Source organism: Lepidochelys kempii, chromosome 5 (genome assembly GCF_965140265.1).
Source record: "Lepidochelys kempii isolate rLepKem1 chromosome 5, rLepKem1.hap2, whole genome shotgun sequence".
Lineage (NCBI taxonomy): Eukaryota > Metazoa > Chordata > Testudines > Cheloniidae > Lepidochelys > Lepidochelys kempii.
This window is the reverse complement of record NC_133260.1, coordinates 121,044,981-121,059,554: the sequence shown is the minus strand read 5'-3', so window position 1 is coordinate 121,059,554 and position 14,574 is coordinate 121,044,981. Positions and strand designations below refer to the sequence as shown.

General features: G+C 39.3%; 1 protein-coding gene across 1 annotated transcript in view; it reads left to right on the top strand.

Moving 5' to 3' along the window:
• SHOC1 (shortage in chiasmata 1) overlaps positions 1-14,574 on the top strand; it is a 119,165-nt gene that overhangs the window by 67,243 nt on the left and 37,348 nt on the right. Inside the window, exons 16-21 of the mRNA XM_073346129.1 lie at positions 3,282-3,389; positions 5,651-5,838; positions 8,751-8,823; positions 10,705-10,771; positions 11,390-11,574; positions 12,085-12,229. Of these exons, the coding sequence (XP_073202230.1) occupies positions 3,282-3,389; positions 5,651-5,838; positions 8,751-8,823; positions 10,705-10,771; positions 11,390-11,574; positions 12,085-12,229 (766 nt within the window). The remainder of the gene's footprint in view (positions 1-3,281; positions 3,390-5,650; positions 5,839-8,750; positions 8,824-10,704; positions 10,772-11,389; positions 11,575-12,084; positions 12,230-14,574) is intronic.

Below are 14,574 nucleotides of genomic sequence, written 5' to 3'. Positions count from 1 at the left end.
CTAAATCTTTGCAGTGTATTCTTTGAAAAGTAAAACCCAGACCCAAGCTTCTCTCTCCCGCTGGGTGTAGTCACCATACTGTCTCCTCCCCACTTGTTAGCTTTGTTTGCCTAATACATAAAAATGGATCGTCATTGTCTTTGCCAGATGACTGGGCTGGCCAGGGAAGCAAACACATTCATTTGTCTCAGGCAGACCTGTTTATCAGCACCGCCTGACATGCCTCATTTAAACGCACTTCAGCCATAATTTCAGCATAGATGCATAACTCTTAATACACACTGTGTACATACATGGCACAAAAATATTAATGAGCAGTGAGTTATTAGTTTTCAAATGATACCTCACAAAGCATATTCCGTACAAAGATTATTACAGTGTGAATACAGGGGTGCTTAGGGTCACAGTCCCTGTGGCCAAAGGGACCTAAATGACGAATGACTAAGCAATTTTTTCTAATTCTAATCTACTTATTCTCCTGTCTGGCATTTGTAAATGTACACATCACTGTAGCAGTAAAGAGATCCCTTAAATTTTCTTTTTTTTAAACTGGCAAAATAAGCTATGAACATTCACGTTACTAAAACTATGTAGGCTAAGGCAGGACCACATGGTTTGGCTGATCTGGGATTCGAAAAAATACCCACTGTGCTTCAATAAGGATTCTTAGGCTGTAAACTCTGGAGATTCATGTATAAATGAAATGACCCCCAGAAGAATACAAGCATCCTCTCAGGAAACCATAAACTGCTTTAGGGCTCTGTATTTTAGATGGATTTTCGAGGCTTAATCCACCGCGATTACGAATTAGCTCTGATGGATAACTACATATATCTTTAGTTTCTGTATTATCTCACAGTACAGTTTATGTGATAAACTTCAGTTTTCTAAAGTTTACTTCTTTTTGTGCTTAATATGTTTTTCTAAATTTAAAACCAAAATATAGTGACAAAATGTTAGTAAGGAACATTTATGGGGAGGCCGCAGACTGGTACAAGAAAAGCAAGCTATAATACTAATCTCTCAGTTTGTGGGATGCAGAAAGCTCAGGGAGAACCCAAGGATAATATATTGCCATCAAGGGAATCACAAAGAGGACAACAATCTCAAGATGAGTAGGTATAGCATTACAGGATCATCCTAACAGAAGGAGTGAGGGATCCTTAAGAGTCTTCAATTTAATTCAAGATTAATTCAAAAGTGTTTATATATTATGAAAGACAGATGATTTCAGAAATTTAACAGGTCCCAGGAAATCAGATACTATGGTCCAGCCTAGCCATGGTGCTCCCACTTATGGTCTTTGCTCTCTCACTGGTCTGCAATGATATGCTACAATCCACATGACAGCTAGAAACATGGCCTTATCTGTGTCAGTAAAGAGTTTCCTGTGGCTAAAATAGTGGGCAGTGGAACAATCCTTCAGGGCCAGGCTGCCGGTCCTTCCCTTTAAAGACAGGCTATTCTTGCGGGAAGAGTTGGAGAAGATTCAGCAGTCCCTGTCTGCTCCAAAGAACTAGAGTCTGCCCCAAGACTGGCCCCTGAAATAGCTCGTCTTGCCCACACTGAAGAGGCAACAAGTGGTAGAGTGCCCTTTCAAGTTTTAAGAAGGGAGCCTGATGCTGTGAGAGCCCAGGCCCAGAACCTGTCATGAGGGGAAGGCTGAGAAATAACAGTCGTGACTGGGGCCAGACAGGGCCCAAGGAATGGGCACTTACAAAAGTATGTTTGGCTAGAATGGTGGGAAAGCTGCACGTGCTTTCTTGAAAAGAGCTGTATTTGATTTTTCACAAGAGCTCTGTCTAAATTCAAGCCTAAGATTCCTCAGGCATTTTTTCTGCATAGCAGATTCTACCTTATTCACAATCTTCCCCAATCCAAAGTACCTGAATGAAGGAAGACTTCATTACCAGGACATTCAAAGGTCTCTGCAAATTTACATAGAGCGGCTCGCAGAGGTCAATGGATCACAGAGACTATTTATTTTGAACCAAGGGCCAAATTAGAAAACAACCAGACTCCAAATCTACTGCCTGAAAGTGGACTAAGGTACTGAGCAGGAAAACTTACTTTATTATAGGGAAGATGCTATCAGAAATATTTAAGGCATACTTAGTACGATTGTTATGGACAGAAAGTGAGGAATCTGTTTTTAATAGAGATTTGTAAGGCACACAGACACCTGGGCACCAGCTTACACCTTTGCCAAGCATTATAGGATAGATGTACAGGCTTCCATAGAGGCAGTCTTTGACAGGAGAGTGTGGTAAGTGACTGTCAAATCCTCATCCCTCCTGTAGCTTTATGTGAGCTGCTTGGGGAGGTTTCAAGTATCCGGCATAGTACAGAAGACTAAAGAGGACATTTTTCCTCTCTGTTAATTTTCTTCCTTTAAAGTATTATATACTAGCCCAGATAATCTCCAGTGAAAAACAATGTCTTTTTATGGTTCAAGGCAAGGGTAGTCAATAGGTGGACCGCAGGCCAAATCCAGACCACCAGATGCTTTTGAACAAACCCTGAAATCTTTTTGTTTATTTATTATCTTTTTTTTTTTTTTCTGGAGTCTGGAGCTTGACTATACCTTGACCAAGAAATTTGGACCTTGACAAAAAAATAATTGAGTACCCCTGGTTCAAAGTTTAATGCAAAGTTTCTTTGGAAAATTCAAGTTCATGTTATCACTGTATTAAAGTTATTTACTGATTATCAGAGGATGGAGTCAATTTGATTTCTTGGGAACTGCTCTGAAATAGTCAGTTGCAGAAAGATTGTTAGACCTTTCTATATAGAAGCAAGATGTCATCAAAAGATTTAGTAATCTGTCTCCATCTGCTGTATGAGAGGATACATAACCCAAGTAACTTAGACTAGTATAGAAGAGCTCAAAGAAAGAAAAGGTAGGCAAAATTTCTGCTTTCCTTCATGTACAGTCAGTGTTTGCCTTGCTGAGATCCACAGCAATGACATGTTTATATTTATATATATATTTCATTGTGGGAGACTAATGTTCTGAGATGCCAGGACCCTTTATATGAATTAATGTATCCAGTATAGCTTCTGATGTTTCTATGCAAACCATATATACATATTTCAGAGTAACAGCCGTGTTAGTCTGTATTCGCAAAAAGAAAAGGAGGACTTGTGGCACCTTAGAGACTAACCAATTTATTAGAGCATAAGCTTTCGTGAGCTACAGCTCACTTCTTCAGATGCATATCGTGGAAACTGCAGCAGGCTTTATATATATACATATATAAAACTTTTTTTCCTTTGTATAGGTAAAAATAGTGAGAAAGAGATAATGTTGTTCAAACATGCTGCTCTGGTGCATCTGTTGGTAACAGTTCGAGACCTCCTATTAATGTGTAGCTTGGACACAGCATTAGGTTAGTTTTAACAATAAAAATGTTTTCTCTCTTTATTGTCATTGCAACATGGAATGCAATATCCAAAAGGCCACTGAATGACAATTAATATACCATGAAATTCTACAATCCCTCTCTCATATTTTGTCATTTTTGATTGTGTGGTGTAACTAAACACTTATCACGCCTTAACTTACAGCTTCTTGAGAGTTGCTCCCTGTCTGCCTGCCTATTTCTACATACTCATTTAGGGTTGCCAACCCTCCTGGATTGGACGGGAGTCTACCGAAATCGGCCTCAATCTCCTGGTGACTATTAAAAGCAATCGGGGAGATTTTAATAGGTCAAAAGTCCAGTCGGCGATGCAGCAGGGCTAGGGCAGGCTCCCTACTTCCCTGGCTCTGCGTGGCTTCTGGAAGCGGCTGGCATGTCCGGCTCCTAGGCACAGGGGCGGCCAGGGGTTTCCGCGCACTGCCTCTGTGCCCAGCTCCGAGCGCCAACTCCACAGCACCCATTGGCTGGGTACCGCAGCCAATGGGAGCTGCAGGGGCAGTTCCTGCAGGCAGGGGCAGCACGCAGAGCCACGTAGCTGCCCCTGAGCCTAGGAGCCAGACATGCCAGCCACTTCCAGGAGCTTCCCGAGGTAAGTGCCACCTGGCCGGAGCCAGCACCCCTCACTGCCTCCCACACCCCAGCCCTGAGCCCCCTCCTGCACCCAAATTCTCTCCCTGAGCTCGCACCCCTCACCCCCTCCCACACTGCAACCCCCTGTCCCAGCCTGGTGAAAGTGAGTGAGGGTGGGGGAGAGCGAGCAACAGAGGGAGGGGGCATGGAGTAAGTGGGGGCGGGGCCTCGGACAAGGGTGTTCAGGTTTGTGCAATTGGAAAGTTTGGCCAATAATCTTTCATGGGAGTTGCACCCACTTACATCATGTCTGGATTTTGCTCAGTCTCCCTGAACACTGAATTTTGCATGTGAATCTTCAAGTTAGCTGGCAAACATATAAAAAGGATATATAGGCAGACAACTCCCTGCTGACATTCTGAGACTTTGTGCATTGTTTATTATGCTGTGCATTTGTAATAATTTATACCTAAGAAATTAGTTTCCCATCGACTCCTTTGAGTCTAAGATACGAAGAGTGGGGCAGGTCCAAGCACAAATGTGGAATATTATTTAACACATTTGGACCTGTGTAAAGCTATACCAAAGACTAAAGGCCGAACTATAGCCCTTAACCTCAGAGATTATTCCATTTTTTAGTAATATGCAGATAAGGATCAGGACATAACAGTTCATCTGCTCCTAATTTCACCCCTGAAGTCATAATCCCATTTGTCACACATTCATTTCCACATCTACCTATTGTAATTTCACACACAGGTTTATCAGAATTTAGAGCATCTATGATCTCTATTATGAAAAATTTACACTCTACAAAGTTATGACTTCATGTAGAGCTTAACAACAGGATCAGATTAACTCTTAAAAAAGCGATTATGTCTTCAATGAAATGCCTCTAGTAATAAATGATGGGGAAGAGGAATGCAGAAAATAGAATATGTAAACAGAACTATCTCTACCCATAATGTTTTTCTAAGAGTTCTCTGAGGCGTCAGCATGTTTGAAGGTGAACTGCAAAAGAAATTTGAAAATCGAGCCAAGCACGGAAATACTATATGTCCCCACCAGTCAGGCTGTGGTAGCATTCAGCACATAAATAAGTGGAAACTAGTCATATATACATACATATTTTATTTATAACTCTCCATTTCTTGGCCTGCTTTAGGTTCACTGTTGATCCACAGTATGCATCACACAGGGATGTTACAGATAGCAGAAATATTTGAAATAATATGTGCCAACTAGTAGGGACTCAGATATGTCACATTTATCTTGTAAGTGCACTTTTAAAAAAATAATTAAAAGATTAAACTTTGGAAAATGTGTCATATAAGAAAAAGCCTGATTTAGCTGGTAGCTTCTCGGCTGGTTGAGTGTAACAGCTCAATTTTCTGGTATCTCAGGTTCCAGTATGCTACTTACGATTTTAGATTTATTTACATGACAACTGGTTCCAAAGTCTGGTTAGTGGGGGCATTCTGCACATATTTCTGTCTTTGGCTAAATTTTCAGCTTTCCTTTGTGAGTTGCCTTCACATGTAGCTAAAATGTGTGTGCAGATCAAATAGAAATCTTTACCATTTTCTTTCTCTTTTTGCCAGTGCAGTTTTTGGAATGTCAAATTTAAGTAATTGTTCCTTGCTTTGGTTTTTAAACAGGGTATTTGTCCAAGGCAAAGGATATCTATACAAGCGTCTTAGGTTCCTGTTTGGATAATATTTGGAGGCAGCTGGAGATTGTACAGTATAGCAGGCAGAAAAAGAATGAAATCAGTCCCAAAATAACAGAGCTTCAGTATCAGATGTTAAAGTGGGTGCAGAGTAATACAGATGAACAGAATCATAAGGTTAACAATTTAAGCAAGTTCTTTAAACAATCAAAACTACTTTAGAGCAATAATTATAAAACTACCTTACTTAAACAAGAGTTGGCTTATGACAGGAAATTTTGTATTTGACTCTCCATTTGAGAACACTTATGAGTAAAGGATGGTGTGAAGCTGCACCATCTCAGGAATAGCCCTGGGATTCTCTGCTGGCTCCCCACTTGCTCCAAGGGTGAAGTAATCTACGCAAGCTTGTTACTAGGCACAGATTTCTCCTATGTCAACCCAGCTGGGCTGGCAGGTACCTTTGAGGTGTGGGGGGCAGAGCCAAGGTGCTACTCACTCTGCACATCTACCTGTGTACAGATACATCAATTAAATATGGACATACAGTTGTATTGAAACAGCAGTCATCCAATTGTATTGAAACAGCAGTTGCACAAATAGGAAACAAGGACCCCATATGAACCCAAATGGTTTTGCTCTTGAATTAAGCACACATTGTTCCTTTGCTATGTTGCATCATTTTTGAAAATTACAATATGACTTTATTTCAGAGTAGCAGCTGTGTTAGTCTGTATCCACAAAAAGAAAAGGCATACTTGTGGCACCTCAGAGACTAACAAATTTATTTGAGCATAAGCTTTCATGAGCTACAGCTCACTTCATCGGCTGCTGAGCTGTAGCTCACGAAAGCTTATCCACAAATAAATTTGTTAGTCTCTAAGGTGCCACAAGTACGCCTTTTCTTTTTAATATGACTTTAGCCACTAAAGTCCCAATCCCAATCTCTGGCTAAAGAACACACAAGGGTGTGGGTTGAAGTACAACTTTGGTTTTAATCCGCCATTGCATTTCTCTGCTCCTTGGTCACCTGTGCAGAAATTCAATTACCCGACATAAGTGAGAACATCCTTCAGGCTACTCTAATTTATACCAGTTACAAATGGCCATAAAACAGCTGGGGATCACTGTGGGATAGGTTTGTGGGGAGTAAACAGAGGAATTGGACATAAATATCCAAAATGTATTCTTCCTGGCAGTATGGATATTTTTGGTGATATCATTCCTGTATTTAAATCCCCCACAAAAAACAGAAGCAAAAATCAGGTTTATCACCCGATCATTTTATTTACATAATGCATAAGCAGCATAATACATAATAAAAGTAGGAAGGCAAAAAAGATAGTGAAAAAATATTTTAGAATATTTTGAGTGGAATTTAAACTTGTAAAGACTCTAGTTCACTTACATTCAGAGGCAGTTTTTAGAGTGACCCAGAACAGACAGAAGAAGTATTCCTGAATTAATAAGATGTATAAGTTCTATTGCATAAGCCATTTGCTGTTGTATCATATTAGCATTCACTAATATGATGTGAAGTATGATAATCTGGTTATACTTTTATATCATATTAGTGAATTGCTATTGATGCAAGATATAATGGAAAATTTCCTTTATAAGCAAAAAGTTACAAATAGAATATGATGGACCTCATAGAAAAAAACCTTATGAACTCTACCATTCTTATTCCATCATCATTTGCATCCATGATTACACAGGAACAGCAGTATATTAGTACAACATGTAGGTCAGCAATTGATGTAGTAATGAGTGAGACAACATTGGAAAACTAGGAAGAAAACAGATGAAAATTTTTAAAAATGTGTGCCCAGAGTTAGGCCCCTTGACTTTAATTGGAACTATTGGGTGCTCAGCTTTTCAGAATTAGGCCATTTATTTAGTCCTCTAAATACAAATTTAAGTAACCTGCAACAACAGTATTGAACATCTAGATGCTCCCATTACAGTCAGTGGAAGATGTGCGGGGTTTGGAAACCAGGCCACTATTTTAAGCACCTGACTTTAAACATCCATTTTTAAAAATTTTATCCAAAGGGACAAATATTCAGAAACTATTTCTGCTATGACAGCATTTAGCACAATGATAACATTTACACATGCAACTACCTCATTGGACCCATAAATCATGAAGTTGGACTTGTAAATATTACCACTTGCTCCCACATTTAATTTTGGTTGCAGAATTGGGCCCACAAAAATGGAGGCAGTTGACGACCTCTTAAACATCAGGTCCATAAAGTGTACCCAGACAGTGCCGGTAAAATGGCATTAATCTACTAGGATAATCCTGTGTAGAGCTGACTGTATAGTGTTTCCACTGGTTGTGTACTTGTCAAGTTTTTTTAGCTTATTCCTGAAAATTATACTGAGCATATTGATCGTATAGCACATGGTTCACTTTGTTTCATTTGGGTTGGGAGACAAGGTTGAATATCTCCTCCCATGGGAGAATCTTTTAAAAATACCTGCCCTTTGCTGCAATCTGATCCATTTGAAAGTAAAAGACTTTGGTCATCAACAGTGTTTAATGAGCCTCACACATAAGTTATTTAGTGAGCTCCGTTATGGAAATCTTTCCAAACAGCTCTTCAGTTTGGAGGTGCCATAATTTTAACAAGGAGCTCTCAGGAGTCCCTAAAAGCCCATTCAGCACATTGTTGTAGCACAAGCAAAACTCCAAATACCTTCAGTGTGAGTTTTACCTGTGAATGGAGTATGGGATTGGCTTGAAAAATCTCCTCCCCATGATGGTCTATCTGGTGCTGCAGTAGGAATTCAGTTCCATGACAGCAATTTAAATACTGCCTTTAAATAGTTTATTTTCTTTTTGTGTGTTAATACTCAGGTGTGAGATTTTTTATCTAGAATATCTTTATTCCTGACACTGCATCTCCTTTCATAGTAATACTCTTCTAATATCTTTCAGTAGTAAGCACACAATTATCCTTTAGGAAACAGATTCAGCAGACAGCAAAAAATTAATACTATCTTTCATGTATTGTTCCAGGAAAAGTTGTGTAGACAGAAAAAAATTAAAATGTTAATTTCTTTTACTTGTCTTACATCAGGTACTAATCATAACAAGAATGGACTCTGATCATGAAAAAGCTGCCATCACTAAAACCCTTAGTACAGTAGAAGGTAAATGCTGCTCTTTTGTGCAAATCTTTAGAAGATGAGAAAGGTAACATCAAGGCTGTGCTCCACTCCGCTTGCTTATATCTTTGTGTGTATCTGTCACAGATCCCACTCAAGTTCTCCCTCATGGTCACTGACTAGATTGCTTGAAAGGACCTAGCTGTTAGGTCCCTGGATCTTTTAAGCCTCCCAGAGCCTGAATGGAGTCCAGCCACTACCCCAATCTTTGAGGTCCCTAGGCTTATTTCAGAGCACAGACCCTTTATCTACCATCTTCTCCTGAGACGTGGAACCCAGCTGCCTAATCCCCAAGCTCACTGCTGAGTTCAGCTGAAACGCACCCTCTTCCAGAATCCCACCCGAAGGTGTAGCCTTCTGGTTTACCTTTGAACTCTCTCAGGAGGCCTGGGGTAAGTATGAAGCATATTACACACAGAGACACTTTGCCCAGAGTCTCACATAATATTGTTTACTAGCTCACCCATCCCTTGGGCAACCAGGTGGGCTCAGAAATCAGACGCTCCTGCCTCATGCAGGCCCTTACATGTTGGGCTGCTTCTCCTCTTGAGCTGGAAAATAATGGCTAAAAACCCAGACAGCTCAGTATCTCCCTTTTTACAACTTTTAGCCCCTTTACCAGGTGACCTCTACCTTGCCAACTTCAACAGGTGATCACAAACTTGTTCCAGGTAAATGCATTGCTCAGGGAACCTCTCCCCTGCTAAACCAGTTCACCTGGTTGGAAGCCAATCTCTTCTTAGAGCTATTCCATTTTGATGATATTCCTATTCCATGTAACATCAATTCTCCTTTGCTAATCTTTTGCCCCCAACCTTAGAATTTCAGCCCAACATGGAAGCAAACAGACAATGGAGAAAGCAAAAGGCTGCATCTTCAAACTGGAGTTTGCCACTTGGTAAAGATACCTACAGAAATGCAGTTTTCATAGTAACACTTCATACCATCAGCCAGAATTCCTAAGTTTGTACACACAGATTCCCAAATTATCACAGCATCTCATCTTATACTGCCACTTTTTCTGCACTTCTGTATAAAGTCCCCTTTTTGCTCCCATTGTCTCCTGCCATTCCTGTCTCCAGGCTTTCATTCCTGATACTTTTTATGATCGGAACAGCCTATCAAGCACACCCCTCTCTTCCTTCAAATCCCTCCTTAAATCCCTGATTTTCACTCGGTTGATTGCCTCACCAACAACATATCTGTGCCACCTTGTGTTGAATTATTCTTTTGTGTTTTGTATTAAGATTAGATTCCTTACTCTTTAGAACCAGGGACCCTGTGTCTAAAGTGTTTTATAAATGATGGGTGTATTTGCAACACTATAAATAATGAAAATAAACATTTGCTCTTTTATATCTATTTATTAAATGGCTTAGAAACATAGATCAATCTGATTGTCTCATCGACCTTCTGAGGACATTTATATTATACAAAATACATATTGTTCTTCATCCTCTGCAACCTGTTAGCTACATCTCTTTCTGACATATTTTCTGTCATATATAAAATTTTAAAATGCCAGGGAAAAAAAACCCACCGTTTTCCCATTTTAAGTTAATTAGAAACATTATTTAGCTAAGCAACATGACTGCTTTTGACTTATCAACAGGAGTCCAGAATTTACCCCATCCTGGGCCTAAATATACAAGGCTTTCAGTATGGGCAGGGTCACAACTTGTCTTCCTAGTTAAACGCGAGATTATTGATGACTACCTCAGGTACAGCACTGTCATTGAGGCTGCACCCCTGAGGTTATAATTTCCTGATTCAGCCCATGTTTGCTGTTTATCACTATATGTCAATTTACACCTGCAGAAGATCTGGTCCAGTCTCTTTAATTGATGTTTAATTCTTTTTAAACAGGTTTAAAAGCCATGGTTTTGAATCCTGAGAAAAGGGGAGTTTTGTTAGAGCACAATGTTGTAAGCAGGTGAGTATAATTCATAATTTTTGTGGCCCAAATCTTACAATCCTTAATCAAAATTAACTTCAGAGAAACTCCTGTTAATTTCAAAGTGAGTTTTGCCGAAGGCTTGGGTAAGTATTTCATGATTTGGGCCTATGTGTTTCATTCTGTAAGGTGATGAACATTCTGGCCCAATCCAAATCAGCAGTTAAGTATAGTAGTTAAATAGTAACTTTAAGTATGAGTAGTCCTACTGAAATCACTGATGTGAAGAATCCCCAGGGAAAAAAAGAGATATAGATGGGCACTGTAATAAAACTGATGATGCAACATGAAAAGCTAATTTACAAGACCCTCTACCCCTTTCCAGTTGAGGTTGTAGAAACTCTCCTAACTTGTTAGCTCATGCCTGAAATGAAAGGTGATAGCAGATAATATGAAGACCTAATGCAGATAACTGGAGTTAGTGAAGTATTTAATAAAAATAATTAAAATTTTCTAATACAGAAAGGATAAACTCAGTTTTTAAATTATCCTTTAAACAACTGACACTGTCTATTCAAGTTTACACATTTACGAGTTTTTATTTTGTACTGGGAGTAATCAGGCTGAAAGATAATTTTCTGGATATTTCTCTTTCAGTCTGAGCAGATGTTCCTGTGTTATTGTACATAATCAGCACATTGGAGCTGACTTTCCTTGGACACTTTTCTCATTAGTGGTGGAGTATGATTATACAGAGAACTCCTGCTGGAATGAGCTGTGCAAAAATTTGAATATTACTTACGTAACTTTTAAAACCACTCTTCCAGAAACACTTGTAGTGGGTAAGTAAATGCCTCCTAGAATTCAAATGAAAGGTTGGTCTTGCACCTGAAAAAGGGATTTGTATTCTCTAAAATGTTTACAAGTATGTGCCCGTAAAAGAGAGAGAGAATAATAATAATGGCTAAAGCTAAGCATATTGAGCTAGATCGTCTCTTGAATTATGTACATAACAGGAGTAAGGTGGGAAGAAGTTTTGGATTTGAGCCCAATCCTGGCAAAGATAAGGAGTGAAACGCATTGAGCTCCTGAGAGAACCTCTTTGAATATCTGGTAGTTCAGCGTTGATAGAGGCTGTATCCAGTGTTCTTCATGCAGTGGGAGCCTTGCTTCAATTCTGGGGGAATACAAGACAAAACTAGGAAGGGCCTTCTAGAATCTGAAACTATTCGCACAAGAAGAAAATTAAAAAGAAATATTTTAATGAAGATATATATAGTCTACATTTTCAAAAAGATATGTCCATTTGAATACCTAAAACTATCATCTCTTATATTCCCTGTTTTGTGAAGCTGTTACATTATTTATCTTTAAATCTGAAAATGTTTCAGGTGAAAATTTTGGCTGCTTCCTTCTGGAGTTGCAAATTCCGTATGTGTTTCTGACATCTGAAGGACTTCTTAACGCACCAGAAATCCTTCAGCTTCTAGAATCCAAGTAAGTGAAATTGACCTGATTACTGATGCATCCATCTGTCAATTTAATTAGGGGCCTCATTTGCTATGGGACAATGTGGGCAGTTGCCCTTCCACCAGACTGGTGTTTGCCTCCTGATTTTTCATAGGTCTATATGCTCCCCTTTGGCCCTCCCCACTGACTTTTCAGGGTATAATATAATCACATATAATGTTCTATATGCTGACACAACTTTTCTTCCCCTAGAATTTTTCTGAAATGAGGCCCCTGAATTTAATCAATTCTATTTATTTTAGGTATTTCCAATGCACTTATCATCTCATTGATTGATGAGGCTATCTCTCCACTGAGCAATTACAGTGTTAGCATTATAGTGAAGACGACAAGACAAATTTGACAATCACATTCATGGCTCATTGAAGTCAGTGGTGTTACATGGGTATGAATCAGAGCAGAATGTGGCCTACTGATATTGATATAAGAGATGTTAATAGTGAAATAGCACTTTTATTCCAAATTCTTACTTCAGTCCCACAAAGTTCTCCGAAAATCACCTCTGAGCTGAAATATGTTATGCTTGGGTGCTGCCTAGGACTAATTTTTTTTTAAAGTTTTCATAAAAGTATTTTGCTTGTCTTTTTTTGTTGTTGTTGTTGTTAATTACCAGGACTACCCTAAATATTAGAAGACAAAAATGTTCCATTTTTCTGATGCTACCAATTTTTCTAATGCTATTTTAAAAGTTAGCAAAGTCAAAAACTGTTTTGGATGTTCAAACTTTGTATTCTCGCCCTGTGGCATGCAAAGAGTTTAGTCTCCTGAGGACTGTTATAATTTGGTCTAATTCTGGTTGTTGTCTTGGTGGGTGATTAGTGGAGGGTTGTTTAGTGGCCTGTGATATACAGGAGGTCAGACTGTATCATCTGGTGGTCCCTTCTACTTTAAATTAAAAAAAGAACTAGATAAATTCATGGAGGATTGGTCCATCAGTTGCTGTTAGCCAGGATGAGCAGGGATGGCGTTCCTAGCCTCTGTTTGCCAGAAGCTGGAAATGAGCGACAGGGAATGGATCACTTGATGATTACCTGCTCTGTTCATTCCCACTGGGGCACCTGGCATTGGCCACTGTCAGAAGACAGGATACTGGGCTAGATGGACCTTTGGTCTGACCTAGTATAGCCATTCTTATGTTCCTAAACTCTGTGACTCAACTTGGTATTTACATAATCTTGAATGAGTACTAGCACCTTCAATTTCTTTAAATACCTTTATAACAATAACAAAATTCTGAAGGTTTGAAAATAGTGCACTGCACAGGTGTGTTGTTATTTTCCTTAACAGAAACAGTATCCATTTTAAAAAGAAAAGGAGTACTTGTGGCACCTTAGAGACTAACAAATTTATTAGAGCATAAGCTGTCGGAGATACACTGCATGCATCCAATGAAGTGAGCTGTAGCTCACGAAAGCTTATGCTCTAATAAATTTGTTAAGTCTCTAAGGTGCCACAAGTACTCCTTTTCTTTTTGTGGATACAGACTAACACGGCTGTTACTCTGAAACCTGTCAGTATCCATTTTCTTTTCCCCAACAATCTAAAAGTTCACAGAGTAAACAGCACTTTTAATTATGGAAAAAAATTGTGAAGTGTGTTTCTGTGAAGTGTTTAATTACAATTTGCCCTTTTAAGCCTAGTGCTAGTGGTGGCATCTTGCTGAAAAGCATTGCCAGGTTTGATACTAACTGTGAGGCACAATGAAGAAGAATGACAAAACAGTTTCTAGCTTGTTCTTAATAACAATGTAACAGTCCAAAACCAACATTTTTAATTTCAGTATTTAAAAATTTAATAATTTACTTAATGAGTTCTTCTTAGCACTGAGCTCTGCCCACCCATCTCCAGGATCCCAACAGACTGACTGTGGGCAGAGTAGCCAGAGACCCAGTCAGTGCTTTTTACCTAAATTTTCCTGGAATTGGGGAACCATTGAATGGATCAGCAAAGAATTCTGGTTTCAGAGTAACAGCCGTGTTAGTCTGTATTCGCAAAAAGAAAAGGAGTACTTGTGGAACCTTAGAGACTAACCAATTTGTTTGAGCATAAGCTTTCGTGAGCTACAGCTCACTTCATCAGATGCATACTGTGGAAAGTGTAGAAGATCTTTTATACACACAAAGCATGAAAAAATACCTCCCCCCACCCCACTCTCCTGCTGGTAATAGCTTATCTAAAGTGATCACTCTCCTTACAATGTGTATGATAATCAAGTTGGGCCATTTCCAGCACAAATCCAGGTTTTCTCACCCCCCTGCCCCCCCACACACACACAAACCCACTCTCCTGCTAGTAATAGCTTATCTAAAGTG